Source organism: Eretmochelys imbricata, chromosome 1 (genome assembly GCF_965152235.1).
Source record: "Eretmochelys imbricata isolate rEreImb1 chromosome 1, rEreImb1.hap1, whole genome shotgun sequence".
Taxonomy (NCBI): Eukaryota; Metazoa; Chordata; order Testudines; family Cheloniidae; genus Eretmochelys; species Eretmochelys imbricata.
In genome coordinates, this window is record NC_135572.1 from 310,013,902 (window position 1) to 310,033,278 (window position 19,377).

Genomic DNA, 19,377 nt, shown 5'->3' on the forward strand with positions numbered 1-19,377 from the left:
ACTAATATGCGGGTCGCTGATGGGAATGGGCCGCTTAGAACCATCGCATGGTTTAAAGCCTGGTGATTGGGGCATACCCTGTCTCTAGACTGAGTCTGTCCAGGGCCAACTAACTAAAGCTAACCCTAAGGGTATTACTAAACTATATCCAACTATTTTACAAGAAACGTTCGTGGGACACACTGAACTAAGCGAAAGCTAGCTGAAGCAGCAGAAGTTCCAGTGCAATCACTGGCGGCACAAAGGAACTGAGGGTGGGGGGAGCCGGCAGCGTCCCTTATACCGCACCATGCGGGTGCCACTCCAGTGGGCACCAGAACAGTTTTGATTTCTTCAGCATTCTGTAGTGCCATTGTCTGATGATTTCCACTCAGTCTCCTAGGCTTGATCCAACTCAAACAGGAGTGTCTCCATTGACTTTAATTGAGAGTTGGGATAGGCTGTTAGTGAAGAAGAGGTGGAATAATCAGGCTAAATAAAAATGCTTATGCAGATGTAGCCTTTGAGCATTCATATTAGGCTGAGAGATAAGGGGGAGAAAAAATAGTGCAACATAAAAAGATTCTTGTGTCCATGATTTAATCTAGTAAATATTACTTTTAATTTCTTTTCAAGTATCAAACTGCAGCGCATCACTGAGTGATATACTTTCAGTCAGTTCTGCTGTGATTTTTATCTACAATGCACTGAAACAAGCCATGTTTAAAAACCATGTAAATCGAGAAATTACAGTAAATGGAAGATTAATGCATGACAACAAAATTAAAGTGTCAAGCCATGAACAAAAGAAAAGAAAAAAAAGAAAATGAAATGGAGATGAGCATCCAAAACAGCAAAATATATTTGAGCAATAATATTACAACACAGATTTAATTTACAGAATCTAAAACCAAATATGAAAAGAATCTCCCCAAACAAAAATTCTATCATCATTTATAAACAAGGAATTTCATCCAATTACACTATCCAGCGCAGGCAAGAAACTGAAAATGCCATCTAATCACTCAAGTGTATCACCCTGTTAGGTTATCACCTTGTGAACTGAAGGGAAGAAGAATTTATAAGTTAAAAAAAAATCCTAGGAAATGTTTTAGCTAAAGACAACAAAACCCAAACTCCCAAAGCACAAACAAAAAGGTGGAGATACAGAAGTGATAGTGCAAACATTTTTAAAAAGGAAATGGATTTGTCCTGTGTTTAGTCAGAGAAAAACATCACTGTACATTTTCAAGATGCAGTCCATTTCAAGACAATTGTTTTCAGGAATCAGTGCAGCTGTATGTTTCAGCAAAGCGTGCCCTGTAAACGAGGTAACTGAAATGTAAACCAAGCCAATATAAAGTGAGCTCACAGCTGTGGTAAAAATACACACCTTTTGAATGAGTGGCTGAATGTACAGTGCAGAAGTCAAGTACCTGCAAAATAAGTTCAAATCTTGAGTCACCTGCTGACGCCATACTGCTCATTCCTAAGTATTTGCTCAAATGAGATACTCTTTGGAATCAGATTTAAATAGCACCTTATGGCACTGAGATTCAAATATGGCCCAAACCCTACACCAGGATCAATTTAGGCAGAGTTCCATTGAAGTCAGTGAGTCTCAATGAGGTCTGCCTGCATGGACCTTGGAGCAGGGCTGGAGCTTGCAACTGCAAATGTTCCTAAAGTCACTTCTGTTTAACACTAGGCAGGTCACAGTTCCACAGGAGTGTCACCATGTCGTCTATGCTCCAGTATCTGTCAACAAAATCAGTAACTTGAGATACCGTTAAATATTGTCTGTCCAGTCCTGACCAACCTTAGGGATAAGGTTTCTGATGTATTACCCACTCCAGAGGGTGGCCACATGAAGTTGGGGCATGGCCCTATAATTGCTTGGATGCCACAACACCTCTAGAGAATTCAAGCTGCATCCCTGCTGATCTTGTGGCACCTATACAGAGAGCTAGCCACAGAAATATGGAGTTCTGCAGTCATTCGTGCTGCTAGACAATGGAGAATGGAAGTTAGTGCCACTCAGAATTAATGTGTTTGAGTTCTGTAGGCTCCCAACCCCTGTGGTTCTTTTTTTGATTAAAAACAGATGGACAGCATGTTCTTTTGGACAATGGGAAAAGAAGATTCCAGACAAAAAGTCCAGTTAGTATAGCTATAAACAGATCTTTACATCTAAAATAGTATTATTAGAATACTATTATTATTCTTCAAAGTCTGAAAGTGAGCGACTTTTGAGTTCAGGTTAAAACGCAAGTATTTGAACTCAGGAAATCAGAATGTTGTAGTTAAATAAATACATGGGAAAATCTAGAGATACTCATTTAAGTTTCCAAAAACCAACTTTACCTCTGCCTTCTTAATCAATAGCAATATCCCCCATCCATCTCTCAACTAAAGGCTAAAGACGATCCCCACTATCCTAGAGATAACGCAGCAGGCCAGTAGTTAAACTGTAAACAAACCCACTAAGTAGAGGCTTTCTTGCCTTTCTTGCCAGCCCCTTTCTTGCCTTCCACATACATGCCACAGCAGACATTATTTGACATATTACCCTCTGCCCCTGCCCATGATTATATTATGGGCAGGTTTCCCCACACTAGGCCATTCACACTTCCAGCATAGGTCAGACATCTCACACTTTCATATGCGGACAAAATATCACCATTTCTATATCTTCTCACAACATATAGGCCATAGACCTCTAATAAACTCTCCAATGATGGGCTCTCTCTGCAACCATTACTGGCTACAAGGATGAAAGCCAGTTATATCATTGTACAACAGCAGAATATACTGATGTAGTTCATATAAACACAAGATTTCTCCAGCTGCAACTAGACAGTAAAGGATCGCCCACCAGTCCATAGTGAATAAGCAAGGGGAGGAGTTAAGGCTGGTGATGAAATCAACAGTATTTGCAGATTCATGTTTATGTTTCCTTGAATTACAATGTTCTAATTTTCTGACTTGTAAAAGTTTGTGTTGTAACTACTATGTCCTAATAATGGGGCTTTAAAGAGACATAGTTAACAAGTTAAATCTGTCATTACATATTTACATTACATTACACACAGATTTGTCTGGGTACTATGAGCCATCTAGATGGAGCATTCTATTACTGCAACTAAATTAATTGTTACCAAAACTGAAGCCAAAATAATGATCATTTTACCAAGAATAATAACTGTCTGTTTGAAGATCCCACCCATCCAGACCCAAGGTTTGTCACTCAGAAATAGCTGAAAAATACTTTTGTAGACCAGCCCTGTAAGATCAAGATAGTGCTTCCCTTTTTTGGAACAGTGTTCTCTGTTCCTGTATTGCTTTCTCTTAGTTACCATTATCTCAGTTGTTATTTTGAGATGGTTGAATGGAATGAAACCTAACAGTTTATATGATTTGATTTGTCTCTCACCCACCTTAACTCCCCCTCCCTTTTTGTGGCAGGGCAGGAATGCTGATTTTCTTGCTAAACTAACTTGCACAACACAGGATAATAAACGAAATTTAGGGAAGGAGCCCTAACTTGCCAGTGAATTTAACTCATTGGAATTGACAGTTTGAAGGAACGATGAGTTATTGGGGTTACTGGCGTGCCCAACAACTACTACTAGAATATTTCCTCTCTTGTAGGGTTTACAAATTAATATGTACCAGGATTGGCAGATTATCTAAATGAGTTGACCATTACGTTAAAAAACCCAGCAGGCTACGAGCCCTCAGAAGTCAAAGAGTTACAGAGCTCATAACATTGTTTTTCAGATGTTTAAACCACAGCTACATTTCAGGCAACTTCCTCAGCTAATGTCTTATTTATAAAATGACTTGCATTTTTACTAAAATGCTGGTGAACGAATGATGTAAATCCAAAATCTTATAAATTATTCACACACACACTTATTCTGAAACAATTTTAAGTGGATCCACCCAGCAGCCTACAACTCTTGGTGTCCTGCACTTCAGGTGAACAAAGGCTAAGAGTACTGTGGAGCCAGAGAGTTCTGCCTTTGGAGGGAGTGTTACCTCATATAAACTGACAAACATCTCTGACTGAAGGAGCAGTGCTGACCGGTCCTCCAAAGAGGGATACTCAGGGCGGAGAGGACTAATTTCCCCAACAAAGGGAAAACCCAACTCTCCCTGTCAAACTGTCTGGTTTCAGTTCAAAAAAAAAAAAAAAAAAAAAAAAAAAGATAATCACCCCCCTGGATCCAATCCTATACTCACCACTCCACAGGACTGGGGTCCTAGGCACAGCAGAGATTTCAGATAAGAAACCTGGGGGAAAGGTTACCTCTGAACTTCCCATTTTGTTATTCATACATAGTTTCTTTATGTAAACTTTGTATAATTTCTTTCTAAGTAGCTTCTTTTATTTTGAGTTTTTCTGCAGAGAGAATAATTCAAAAGCCAAACTCATGGAAGTCCAGGAGATCTGATGGAATAGCCCATCCCTCCCGCCCCCTAACTGCACACGCGCGCGTAAACACACACAAAACCTTTAGCACATTTATTATGCCTTATACCTATTAACTTTTTTAAAAGAAAGTATCACCTGAGAGACTGAATTTATTTTGAAAAAATATTGAACATTTTAAAAATCACATTTGAAAACCTCTCTTTGTTGGCTGTCAACAAGAACATGGCTGGAACCACAAAATGTTCTAACAAAGATCCATTTCATTCCCTCACTCTGTGTGGGCAACTCCTATTGTTGTCAATGTGGGCCACAGGCAGGGACTGAGAATGCTAATGTAAATTAATTTAAATATCCTTGCAGCTACCTACCTACAGTGCTTCTTGAGTTTTTCTATTTTTTGACTCTGTGTTGTTCTATAATACTCTGAAACCCATCATAGAAGTGCGAGGGCATAATAAAATGATTTGAACAGTGGCTTGTTTCCTTTCCTGTATTTGACGTTTGAGAGGGATATAATTGCCATGTATCATCATATGAGCCATAGCTTATTAAAGCCTGTAATTTCTTGGTTCTGAACACAGGCAGCTTTCTGTCTCCAAAGTGCATGGTCATATTTAATAAATCTTTTACATGTTTATATACAACTCAGTAACAAAATTCAAATAGTATAATCCTATCCTCCTCATTTTAGAATGAAGCTTCCAACCCTTTGCATATACTGTAATTGCTCAAAAAGATGAACACAGTGAGTATAGCTACTGAAGTAGCAAGATTTCTTCAACAGAGAAAACTGTTACATATAAAAAATTGCAAGTCAATCAAATTTGAGAGTGGGAAAGTTCCCAGAGCTCCCACTTCTACTCATCTTTGGTTTTTAATCATGATTTGACAAGTTTGAAGCCTTGTCCTGTGTCCAGCACTGTGGGAAGAAACCAATTCATTTTAAATCTTTTCAAGCATCTAAAACAAGCCTTACAGACCCAGAACAGATTGAGACCACAAAACCAGTTTGCCAGATGCACCAATGGATAGGTAACACGAGGGAAGTACATCATCCAGTGTTTGGCAACATCACATCCTGTTGGCAAATGTAGAGTATAGTCACTCCAGCGTTTTGACACACCGTACACTGCTTTCACCGCACGGCCCTTTTCAGACCAGCTGATGCTATTGTCAGGGTTACAATTGTATTCGACCCATTCTCTGGTAAAGTCACCAAGTTGCGGAGGGTCTGCTTCCTCAATGTCTACCACTCTGGCAAATTCTGCTCCTTGTACTGCAATATATAGATCATTTACTTTTCTTACTTCTTTAACCCAAGGCTGGGAGTTCTCACAGTCTAACACAATTATAAGTCGCGAACAAAAAGAACCATTCTTCTCTCTCCACCATTCCAAAAGCGTGTCAAGCCGTAATGCATCGCCACCTGCAAGAAAGCAGAAAAATATACACCTTAGTATAGTTAAATTTTCAGTTTCCAACAGTAAACCTGTTTTAGCACCTTTTATGAAGGTGATAGGGTTTTTCCACTGCAGAGATGCTAACTAACCCAGCCAACTCCATGCTGCAGATGCAGTCATTAACTCATCCTTGTATTAAGGTAAGTAGGAGCAAAACCCTACCCTACCGTGAAATAAATTAAGCTGAGCAGCCTTTAGGAGGTGCTCTCTGCACTGGGGATTTGGTGCTGGATGCCAAGACTGAGCATGGCTTCAAGGCTTAAGGCTGCCTCCATGAGGAGCGTGAGGCACCAGAGAGAGCTGGAGCCAACCCAACGGTTACCGTTCAGGGAAAACATTCTGTCAACTGTGCTCGGGACATGCACACACCTACAATGGAATGGACATGTGCAAGCACTTGGAGAAGAACAGCTACGCAGGGGCAGAAAGCTTGAGCTGGAGTTTACATGGTTTGCTTTATGTTAATAAGTTCAAACCTCAGAATAGGGTATGTTTTAAACCTACATAATATGTCCTGCCTATTTTAGAGCAGAATTAGTAAGCCACCTGCTTACACACCACCATAACCTTTGCCTTGGAAAAGTCATTTGGCCTGAACATTGATAGATTTTCTCTAAAGGCAGAAGAGAATGTTTCTGTGATGTTTAAAGAAAATTTAAATGGATTTTAAGTTACAAGTCATCAAAAAGTTACCATGATTTGAAACTTTTATTTGTATCTAACCTTTGTCTCCTTCTATCTCAAAAACTACTTCTGATTAGGAGTACTTGTGGCACCTTAGAGACTAACCAATTTATTTGAGCATAAGCTTTCTGATTAGTGCTTCAAACTTTCAGTATAGTTTCATCTCCTTGAAAATATATTTGAAGAAAACAGACTATAATTAGGAAAAGTTGTTAACAATTTGGATCACTTTTGGCCCAATAAATTGAATGGGTGCTGTTGGTACTCAGTACCTAAGAAAAATCAGGCTACTTATTGAGGAGCATAAGGAAAAAATCCTGATAACACTAACTTCAATTGGATTGTTCACATGATGAACTTCACTCACACCTATAATGTTTGCAGACTGAAGCTATAATAAGGATTTAGATACACAATATTAAGGACCCAAGACTGAACATTTTGGTCTAGTTTAAAAAGATTATTTTTTAATAATCTAATCTAAAGTGACATTAGTAGGAAGAGGTAAGGAAATTAGATTTTTAAAGCAGATATGAATTTTAACCTAGCAATGCACCTTTAGAGACAATTTGCACCAGGGAATCTGAGTACATTTAAATAGAGTTTAAATTCTTTGAATTTATATACAAAATATGTATCACCAAAGTTTCTCAACTGGAAGAACAGATAAAGCATTTGGTACATCAGACAGGAGGCAACAAGTTCATGTATTAAAGGCTGAAGGCTAAAATATGAAAGTCTAGATCAGGGGTGGCCAACCTGAGCCTGAGAAGGTGCCAGAATTTACCAATGTACATTGCCGAAGAGCCACAGTAATATGTCAGCAGTCCCGCATCAGCTCCCCCACTCCAGCCCCCAGCACCTCCCTCTCCCCATCATCTGCCGTTTTGCATGTACAGGAGGCTCTGGGGGGTAGGATGGAGGAAAGAGGGCACAGCACATTTGGGGGAAGGGGTGGAGTGGGGGCAGGGCCTGTGGCAGGGCCAGGGGCTGAGCAGTGAGCACCCCCCGGCACATTGGAAAGTTGGGGCCTGTAGCTCCAGCCCTGGAGTCGGTGCCTGTACAAGGATCCGCGTATTAACTTCTGAAGAGCCGCAGGTTGGTGACCCCTGGTCTAGATCTTATTTTGGAAGTAGTTCTCCCCTGACAGCATGGTTTTACTTGACTTCTGAAATATGCATATTCGTTGTATGAGAATTTACAGCAATTTAAACTAGACTAACTAGACTCTATTTAATGCTTTGTTAGATATGATCAAAGCCACCAAAGTAATTTTATCTGCCCTTTTTACAAGCATATTTCAGTCAGAAAAAGTGGCATCCATCTTCTTCTTAAACAGGTTTTACATTCAGGATTTACATTAAGGATGCAGGTAATCTATCATGGAGAAAGCCAATTCCCTTACAACCTAGCTGTGGGTGCAGAGTGGATACAATTTCAAGCCAAGAAAAAATGTGTGATAAAGACGAAGAAACTTTACTGTAACCTCTGAATAAATGTACAGACTGACTCAAACCAGACACTCAAAAGTGTTTAATTTGTGGCAACTTTATAACAAAACAAATCCTGTCTTTTGCTCACTTCTATAGGACAATCAGCAATCCAGGCTGTTATCTGAGTAGCATTTCCTTTTAATGCTTTAATGATTACTATCAACATATAGAGTCACCATACCCTAACTTAAGAGAAGGGTTGCATTTGAAATCAAGAATTTCTAGTGACCATATAAATCACGAGTGTGAAGCTCAAGTGGCTGTAAATAAGACTTACTATAGCTACAAATCTGAGCATATTTTACTTTATAACATTTGCTTGATTCTATTCAATATTTTAATTTCTTACTGTCTTCATGCAACTGGATCAATTTCTACCAAAAAAATTCTGCTCAGATGCTTGATTTAGAATATTTTAAAATAAATTTTGCTGCAAATAGCAATTTCTTCCTCCACTCATGTATTTATTTCATCCATTTGTAGGGTGCCTGATGCAGAGTCCAAAGTGCATCCAATAAAAAGAAACAAATCCAATAAGAACCACCACCAGCTAGAATATGTGGCTATGAGTCCAAATCTTACATCTCCCATTTCTTTGGTCAACTAAACTCTAATTAGTCTTATCAGAAGGTGACAGTTTATTATTAGTCATGGAGATGTGTAGCCAGAAGAGGTGTTCTTCTAAAATAGTGAATGTCAAGTGATACTCAAGAGTATATGGGATATCGTAGCTGTCTGCAGATTCCTATCTTTGATAGATGGCAAAAATGCATTTGTAATCTGTTACTTCCAGAGAAAAACTACATTAAGGATGGAGTTAAGGTTCAGAGTATATATTGTAAGTACAAATTTACAGGGATAGAATCATCTCTAAAACAAAGAAGATAAATCCACAAAATTCAGTGTCAGGTTCATCTTGTAAAAACCAGAAACCTACTGTGTATCACACTAGTTTGGTGCAAAGTGGTGTGACTGACCCAGTAAATTATACCTCTTTTAGTCCCACTTTGCTCCAGTGTAGCATATCTGATTTTTGGATTTGCACTAGTGAAAATTTCCCTAATTTAGATAAGCCCTAAATGTAAATTAGGAAAAAGTATTCCTTACTTTTTCACATTTTCAAAGCCCGCATGAATGACTTTCCTACATTTCAGCATGATCATGTGGAGGTATAGATAATTCAGAAGAGACGGTACTGTGGACCTAACCAAAAGAGAGCAACTTAAGTCTTTCTGACCCTCCTATACATACAAGTGCTAACCCCTCACACGTATGTCAAGATCAGCCAACATCAGAGCTAGACACCAAGCTGTGGAAGAGACCTATGGATACGTAGCAGCATCTGACTGCTTCGGCAACTTTCACAGGCAGTTAAACTGACAGCTCCAGTGACACAGACCAGGCTTTAGAGCCCGATTCTTGCCTTTTGAATTCACTCAGTGAACATGACCTCCCAGGCTGTTTTATTGCTCATACTTTATGCATGACCAACTAACAGTTTTTTATACACCACTGTGCTACTTCCAAGCTTCCAACAATGAAGAAACATTGTTAGTGAGCTAATAAATACAGCAAGCCTCCCTTAAAGATGTCATTACAGCACAAAGACTACAGTGTTACTGGTGTGCTACATCATTGTTCAAGCCCCCAGAAGATACTACTTTCTCTACTATATCTGAATGTTAACATTTCATTGTTGTCATGAATCCGCTCCAGAGGTCAGAGGATGGTACAGATTAGAGGAGCTAATGACTGTCTGTTCCATCTGTCACAAAACATCACTGTCGGATAAACTATACACAATTATATTATCAAATACCCTTCAGCTTTTCAGCTTATACAGCTGGATGCATTCAAAAAAAGTTCTATCAGGCTGGAAAATCAAGCTACACACCATGGTTTACCTAGATCTCACAATGGGAAACTGATCATGAAAGTGATTCATGACAAATACTGATTGCTCCTTTTCTTTGTGTGGCTTTATACTATCTCTGTGAGAAAAAACTGGAGGTGTGCCAACATGCAAACCATTCATGGGTAACCTAGGAGGAACTTCCTCTCAAGAAAATTCAAATCCACTGAAAAATGTTGTCATGGCTTTTAAATCCTTTATTCTCTCTATATTTTATTTTTTATCATGTTTCCTCTCTACTTTTTGTAAAAGCAGCACTCTCTCTGTGTTGGTCTTTATTGTAACATGAAGACAGAGCTTCCCTACAGAAGGTCCTATGGCACAAATTGACACAGGTGTAAAAAATTAAGTGGCAATGACTTCCAAGAAAAAAAAAGCTTTAAAAACTGAAAAAATACTTAAGGTATATCTATACCACGTGCTACAGCAGCCCAGCTGCGGCACTGCAGCTACACCACCATGTACACATGCTTTAGCAACAGAAGGGGTTTTTCTGTTGCTGTAGGAAGTCCACTCCCTCAAGAGATGGTAGCTAGGTTGATGGAAAAATTCTTCTATCGACCTAGCATATCTACACTGGAGCTTACGTCAGCTTAACTACATTTCTCAGGGATGTGGATTTTTTACATCCCTGAGTGATGTAGCTAGGTTGACCTAAGTTTTAAGTGTAGATCAGACCTCAGTGTTACAGGGATCCAAATTCTGCACCAAAAATTCTGCTCCCCACCTCAACACAGCAATTTCAATAGCCTACTTCCATTACACTAATTGATGCCATCAAACAGTTCTTTGATCTATAATTAGAGAGGTGCTGGAAGATAACTTTCTGCTAAAACAGATGGCAGAGGTATCACGTGTTCCCATTTCCCCCCTTCCAATTCTCCCCAAAATCAAGAGGGTTCTGGCCACTAATGCCTAGAACACTCCCTGAAATTTTGTAATTGATTGGATGCGGCATTCAAAAGTTATCCACACAAATGCCACCAATTTGAGCATATGTAGGGCTTCGCAAGCTTGGCCAACAAAACCTGTATTAAATGCTTCATAAATAATGTTGAACAAAATCATCTTCCCAGGGCATTATGAATTGAATTAGATCAGATTACCACTTTATTCTAAGACTTCTGAATTCATTAAGTTTCATATAGCTTCTTGATGAACTCTGAACATTCCATTTAATTACATATATTTCACTTTGTTATTGCTATCATAAGCCTTTTATTTTTCATTTTTACTGTGGTTATTAAAACTATAAATTCATAAGTACTCTCAAATCTGTAGATGACTAAGCAACAAGGAATTCAATTTATTTGAAAGCTTGATGGGTTAACTTTAGCCATTTGTGTTTTACACCTCCTGTTCTTAGAACTAGAATGCTCACATGTACATGTGTAGCTGTCACATATGAAACTTCTGAGTTTTAATAATAGTATGGTACGATTTCATAGGAATAAAGCAATAATTATCTACTTGTAGGTTCTATCAATGAAAAAAGTATTATCAAAAGCTCCAAATGCTGGTTACCTGCTAGTGCCCATTCACCAGTGCCATGGGAGTGACCACTATAATATAAAACATAGGTATCATGTCTGGGTCCATCTGCAGTCCGAAGTTCAAGAAAAGATTTCAGCTTAGAATGAAGTGTATCAAAAGAAAGTCCACTTGTAGAATAGTCACAGCCATATGTTTCAATCATGTGATATGCAAAAAACCTCTGGATGGTATTAAGCATGCCTGTAGACCTCAAATTTAACTCTTGCACATGCTCAGGTGGAAGAAGTGTGGGTTGACCATCAGGACTAAACAGAAGAAAAAATATTTAGTTATGTTTTATTACTGTATTCATCACATACTTGTAGCAACTGGTGAAATCAGTTCTCTTTGTGTGGAATATTTTGTTCACTATTGATATTTAAGTGTTTAACTACTTTGATGAAATACTCACTGCAAGGCTTGAAATCTAAATGCTAGATTGCAAACTGCACATAAATGTGATTTCGTAAATCATTAGGGCTTATATGTCAGTAAATAACACATCACAAAAGGGACTCAGATTCTGTCTCCCAAGCCAGGAAGCGTTGGGAGCACTCCAGAGGCTGTGCTCAGCCTCCAGGTGGGAAAAAGCATCAGTCATCACTTTCCAGCAATGCCTTTCAACCACTTCCATAACTGGAATTGGAGGGCTTGAGAGAGCTGTATCAAATCTTTTCACTTGAGTAAGACTGTAGGGATGCACAGACTCTGCAGGGTGAAAATGTGAGGTGTTCTGTCCCAGAAGACCCTTGCCATAACAAAACAAGTGAAAGAAAAGTGTTTTTGGTGCACATTTTTCCCATTGCTTTTGTTTGAAATAAGTCTTTTATATAATATTATACCAGTTTCATTTTTTATGACCAAACTGCTTTGGTTCTACTTCTCCTCACTCTTATAGGACCTAAATAGGTTTACATTGCACTGATATAATTGTATTACAGTAAATACAATATTAATATTGCCTATACTTTATCTGAACAATTAGAGAATGGGCTTATTAACTGAACTTCATTATTATTATTATGAAAAGGTAACATTGCCAGTGCCTCACACTGTTTTTCTCGACCTTACTACCATTTCTCCATTGAGAAACCAAACTGCCAGTGACAGAATAATTTAGCACAATGCAGGAATTGGATTATCATCTAGGACAAGAAAGATAATATTATTTATACTATAACATAAGCTTATTAAACCTGCTTTTTAAGCCCTCACAAAAATGGACCAAGTGGGATATTATGCCCTCAGTTTGGTGGCTGCAGAATGTGGGCAGCTAAGGACATTACAGCTCAGGAAGTTGATGTGACACCAATAATTTTATTGTGGATAAGATATAAACCCTTCTGCATTCTAAATGGAAAAGATGCAACAATGTACAAGAAGGACAAATTCACTCCTATCACGATCATTCTGTCACAGGAGCTCTAGCAGTTTTAACTCACTTACTGTCCTGGCAATTCTCTTGGTGTTAAAGTTTTCACTTGGGAAGAGAGGACTAAACCACTGGACCATCTCTTTCATCTAGACAGAACAATTGTCATTTAATCCTCTGTGGTTTCATCACTAAGCCCACAGACCTGTGCATCTCTACTGGCCATAAGTGGCATCCACGGAGAAATATCTTTCTTTCAAGCTACCACTCAGCCCCCACAGTCTCATGAGTTTCTCAGACTGCAGCTGCCTCAGAACACCACCTTGGAAAGGAGTCTTCCAAACCACAATGGGGGAAGCAGCATAAGTCACTCCACTTCTGAAACTAGGCAACCACTTGTCCCTTCCAAACTCTCAACCCAGGGGCTTCTGTGGAGTCAGAGGAAGGGTAGATCATTTTCCCCACCCCGAGCAATAATCCATGGATGCAAACTCCCTTTATACAGTTAAGCAAATGGGGGAGCATACTTCCGAGAATTTTTTTTTAAATGGGTAAACACTTCCATTAAAAACATATTTATGTTATTACTATATATATATATATACACACACACACACATAATATATATATATATACACACACACACATATTATATATATCTCAACAGAAATAACCAGATGAACAGTGGAAATCTTAATCTGTTCAAGGCTACAGCATTTTCAAATGATTTACATGGTATCTAACAACTGAACATCAGCACCCAATCTTTTTTTTTCCTCCTCTGGCTCCCCCTTTACCCTGTCCCCTCCCCCCCCCCAAAAACCCAGATCTTTTCATTGCCCATTAAATCCATAGTCATAGCAAGCTGGACATTTTCATACAAATTCCAATTTGCAATCCCATTTCCATGGACACTCAGGAAGATATGAATTTCATGAGTTCTCGTGTCATTTACAAGATAATGCTCTGATGAAGGATTTAAATTATAAGAATAAAAATGGAATTAAAATAGGATGTTTCAACTTTAGAAGCTATTTTTTGTAGCTGGATGAGCTGGTAAACGATTAGTATCAAAGAAAATAATTTTTACTGCAACCTTTATTTTGAAAATAGGAATTGCTGTAAATACATAGATAACATGTAGTTTATAAGTAATCCAAAATCATTCTCACATCTACATATTTTTAGTACTGCCACTCATTTAAATCATTCTAATACAGTTTATAAAATTGTTCTGAGCATGAGTTCATTGCCTGCTTAGATTATTAATTCACTTTACATAAAATATCTGTACTGACTCCAGAATCTAAGGCCCTGATCCTGAAACATACAACACATGGAATCAGCAGTTTCTTTCATGCAATACATTGCAGGACTGGGGTTTAGCATATTTATTGGCTTGTTAAAAGCAAGTCAAATGTATACAGAATTTGAAGTTGTATTGTAAATACAATATTATTATTGTATTTGTATTGTATTGTATAAATAATTAAAATTATTTTTGAAAGGTGAGGATAGGTAAGGAGAATGCTCATTCAAACACAGCTATCAAATATCAAAACTAGTATTTAATAGTTGAAAAAGAAAAGCTACACCACTGAATTGCCTCTCGTGTAACAGCTGCACTAATTCCAATATGAAGTTGCAATGTGCGTACATTTACCATGGTAACTATACCTGCAGAAATTGGTGGGAATCACAACAGCATATCCAACACATGTTCCTCCCAAGCAGTTCCCCAGTTCATGGAAAAGCCCATGAGCCATGGACTCCAGAGGTAAAACAATCAGAAACACACTCATGAAGATCCCATTCTTTGGCTAAAAAGAAAATAGATATATTTATGTCTGATGATAGCCATTTGCAAATTCAATGAAAAAAGTTATGTTCAGATTTCAGTTATGATTTATTTTTTTAAACTCAGTGATTTGTGAAAATTATTTGAGCAAATCTAATTTGGTGCTGAAACATGAGGTGCAAATTATTATATGTTACAGATAACCAAAGATAAACCTAATTACACAGTGTAGCATTCTAAAAACAGACTTCGAGCCAATTTTATTGGTAGCATAAGCAGGAGCAACTCCACAGAAATATATGCATTTGTACCATTTAGGTGACCACTGATTTTGACCCTAAAGCCCTGATCCTGCAAATACTTAGATACATGCTTAGCTCTAAGCTCTTGACTACAGCCACTGACTTCCATGGGGCTAATCACGTGTGGTAAGTTAAGCATGCGTACAAGTGTTTCCAGGATTTGGGACCTAGGTAAACATGATGGAGAATATTAGATACCAAATATTAGATGACAGTACACTGTATCATGTATTAGGAATACAAAATTCAACTATTATTTTTCTTCTTCCTTGCATTAATCCCACAAATGGGGTCTGCTCTATAAATCCACTCCTTCCAAAGTGCTCTGTTCCATGCCATTTTCTCTATCACAACACATGCTAATTTCTTCCTTTATGACATCCCACTACTTCTTCCTGGGTCAGCCTATTTATCTGTTTCCTTCAGTCTTGATCTATTGGACTCTCTTACATGCATAGCTGGCTGGACTGTGCTTAACGTGCCAAACCCATAAAAATTCAACTATTCATCAGCCTATTTCATTGATATTTTAAAAGCTCCTTTGGTATTAATATCTCAGTATCATACTCTACCATATGACTGTACTAAACAGAAGATTTATGGGTACTTTCAAAGCACTTTACTTGAAAATGATAATTATTTATCGGATGCAGAAAAGCAATATCTGGCTCTTAAAACTCACTGGAATCTTATAGCACCCACACTCCAGATATTCATAGCATTCATGCATAGAATATCAGGGTTGGAAGGGATCTCAGGAGGTCATCTAGTTATATCCAGAAGGTGGTTTTATGCCTTTTAGGGGCTGAGGACAGCCCCTGCACATATTACTTCAATAATATACATTATTTTAAAATATGTGTGTTCCCATATTCATCAGAAACTTCACCTTGATATTTCAAAAGTTAAGCAACAGCTGTTAGCATAAATAAATCGACACTGGTTCCTGAAAATTGAGGTTTCTGAGATAAAGAAATCTCTACATGTTTTGTCTAATTGTTTAAATATGATGTAGACTGAGTTTAATAAGGTAATAAGTGCTTTTGTAAAGTAAGAGTCAGCATGCAATACACAGCCATTATAAGCAATTTGAAATCTATCATTATTTTTCAGTATGTCAGTGGAGTGACAAGCTGTGGCCTTCTACTATCAGGTAGCCAAAATGTATGTGTGAAATGCCTCCTAAGCGTGACAGCATATACGACATAAAATTATTCACTCCCCACTGCGTAATACTGCAATACTAGTTATTTAATAACGGACCAGGATATTCCATTACTAACTGATCTTTCAAGTAATCAGTTGGGACCGTGATCTCTCAGCTTAAAGATTTCAGATAATGCTATGCGTAGTTTGGAAGATAAGGTTTTAAGACAGTTATTTGTAACGTAACAGCGATTAGGCCTGTTCACCATTTATGCACTCTCCTTGGATCTGTCTAAGCCAGAACTGTCTTTCAGAACTGCACTTCTACTGAATTTATTTTTTTTACATAATTTGTTATTTTTGTATTATTTAAAACTTAACATTTTAAAAATTATTTTTGCCTTACAGTAAACACTCTTTCTTCCAAAAGGCAACATCTGGTGGTTTCTAACAGATCATAATGTAGCAATTTTATTTTATGTGGATTTCTATTCAAGCAATTCAGTACATGCTTTGACATTGAAAAAACAACACTTTTTTAAAACACATCCCTCCCCACTTCTTCAAAACACCAAAAAACATGCACTATTGTAGTGTTTTGGGAGGCAGTGATCCAATGGAGAATTGACAATTTACCATCCTGCTTCCCAGTGCACGTCTCTGGCAATATTAGTTAAGACTCTTAGGCCACAATCATGCAAACACTTACACATATGCTTACCTTTACTATCATGAGTAGTCCCATCAAAATCAAGTTAAACACATGTGTAAATGTTTGCACAATCAGGGGCTTACATAGGAATTATTATTATTTATGTTACTGTGGACCTAAAAGCCTGGTCAAGAACCAGGACCTCATCATGCTAGGTGCTGTACAAACACAAACCAAAAAGATGATCCTTGCTGTATTGGATCAGACAAGTGATCTATTCTGTCCTGTATCCTGTTTTTAACAGTAGCCAGTACCTGATTCTTCAGAGGAAAGGGTAAGAAACCCTTAGGGAACTATTATGAAATAACCTGACTATAAGAGAAGATTCTTCCTCACTCCCATCAGTTTGTGGTCAGCTTATGCTCTGACGCACAAAGGTATGTATTATCCCCTTAAAAAGATATATGTAAGAAATCTATTTATCCTATATAATGTAATCAAGAATATTCTCATTATCCATTTAAATGTCTAATCCACTTCTGAATTCTATCTGTGTAAAAGTACTGAGATCTACGGATGAAAAGTTTCACATAAGTGCTAAGTGGTCTTATTACTACTACTTTCTTCATTTCAATGATGTTCCACGGCAATACCTTCCACAGGTTAATTATACCTGGTGTAAGAAAGTATTTCCTTTTCTCAGTTTTACAGCCTTCCTTTTTTATTATGAGAAGGGGTGAATGTGACCACTTGAGTTACCTTTTCTATATTAATCATTATTTTGTAAGCCCATATCATGTCCTCCCTTATTCTTCTCCTCTTGAAATGTAACAATCCCAGTCTTTTCACTCTGTCTTTAAATGGAAGCCTTTCCATGCCTGACCATTTTCATCACTCATCTCTGAACTCTTTTTGTTTCTGCTATACCACTGGGATTCAGAATGTTGATTTATACTATGCATTACAACAATGCCAGTAGTATTTTCCTTTCCATTCCTTAACCATCCTAACAATGTTTGCCTTTCCAATCCCAGCTGCAGCAAGCAGAGATTTTTCACTGAACTGTACAACTTGCCAGCTCTTCCTAGAAGCAACCACTTAAGGTATCACAAAATTGCTTCTCTAAACCTTACATCATATGACATTTGACTAGTATCCATGCAAGTTGCAACAGTCACTCATTATTACTGGCTTATTAGATTTGGGTTATTCCTTTGATTTCCCTCAACACTGTGCATTCAAAGCTGATCAAAGGCCTGATAACCCTATTGGTATGCTATTTGGAATCTGTATCCTGTCATAAATATAAAGGGAAGGGTAAACCCCTTCGAAATCCCTCCTGGCCAGGGGAAAGCTCCTCTCACCTGTAAAGGGTTAAGAAGCTAAAGGTAACCTCGCTGGCACCTGACCAAAATGACCAATGAGGAGACAAGATACTTTCAAAAGCTGGGAGGAGGGAGAGAAACAAAGGGTCTGTGGCTGTCTATATGCTGGTCTTTGTCGGGGATAGACCAGGAATGGAGTCTTAGAACTTTTAGTAAGTAATCTAGCTAGGTACGTGTTAGATTATGATTCCTTTAAATGGCTGAGAAAAGAACTGTGCTGAATAGAATAACTATTTCTGTCTGTGTATCTTTTTTGTAACTTAAGGTTTTGCCTAGAGGGGTTCTCTATGTTTTTTAATCTAATTACCCTGTAAGGTATCTACCATCCTGATTTTACAGGGGGGATTTCTTTATTTCTATTTACTACTATTTTTATTAAAAGTCTTCTTGTAAGAAAACTGAATGCTTTTTCATTGTTCTCAGATCCAAGGGTTTGGGTCTGTGGTCACCTATGCAAATTGGTGAGGCTTTTTATCCAACATTTCCCAGGAAAGGGGGGGGGGTGCAAGTGTTGGGAGGATTGTTCATTGTTCTTAAGATCCAAGGGTCTGGGTCTGTAGTCACCTAGGCAAATTGGTGAGGCTTTTTACCAAACCTTGTCCACGAAGTGGGGTGCAAGGTTTTGGGAAGCATTTTGGGGGGAAAGACGCGTCCAAACAGCTCTTCCCCAGTAACCAGTATTAGTTTGGTGGTGGTAGCGGCCAATCCAAGGACAAAGGGTGGAATATTTTGTACCTTGTGGAAGTTTTGACCTAAGCTGGTAAAGATAAGCTTAGGAGGTTTTTCATGCAGGTCCCCACATCTGTACCCTAGAGTTCAGAGTGGGGGAGGAACCTTGAAATATCCTTAAAAATTTTACTGTGAAATTTTTCTCACTGGAATCTATGGATTCTTTCTGGTACAGTGCCACTCCCTACTCTCTATGATCTGATGGCATTTTAATATGTATATATGTGATCATTTGAAAGAACATAAAATAATATCTGATTAGCTTAATAATGACAGTAAAAATCTTAAGACAGGAATACCTTCAATAACATGCAGCTGGTGTGTGTCATTGCATCACTAAATTCAAAAGACTTGATGACTGTGGCACCCAAAAGAACAGATGGCACACACATATAAGTGGAGCCAGAAACAATTTATGTTCTTTCATCTGCTCTACCCATTTTCATTGTTTGGAGCGTAGTGGCACAAAGTCTTGCAGCCTAAGCCCTCAGCAC

General features: G+C 38.1%; 1 protein-coding gene across 1 annotated transcript in view; it reads right to left on the minus strand.

Moving 5' to 3' along the window:
* Positions 1-577: 577 nt before the first annotated feature.
* TMEM168 (transmembrane protein 168) overlaps positions 578-19,377 on the minus strand; it is a 38,235-nt gene continuing 19,435 nt past the window's right edge. Inside the window, exons 3-5 of the mRNA XM_077834175.1 lie at positions 14,549-14,691; positions 11,491-11,765; positions 578-5,843 (exon numbers count right to left, since the gene is read on the minus strand). Coding sequence (XP_077690301.1) covers positions 5,296-5,843; positions 11,491-11,765; positions 14,549-14,691 — 966 coding nt within the window. The 3' untranslated portion in view covers positions 578-5,295. The remainder of the gene's footprint in view (positions 5,844-11,490; positions 11,766-14,548; positions 14,692-19,377) is intronic.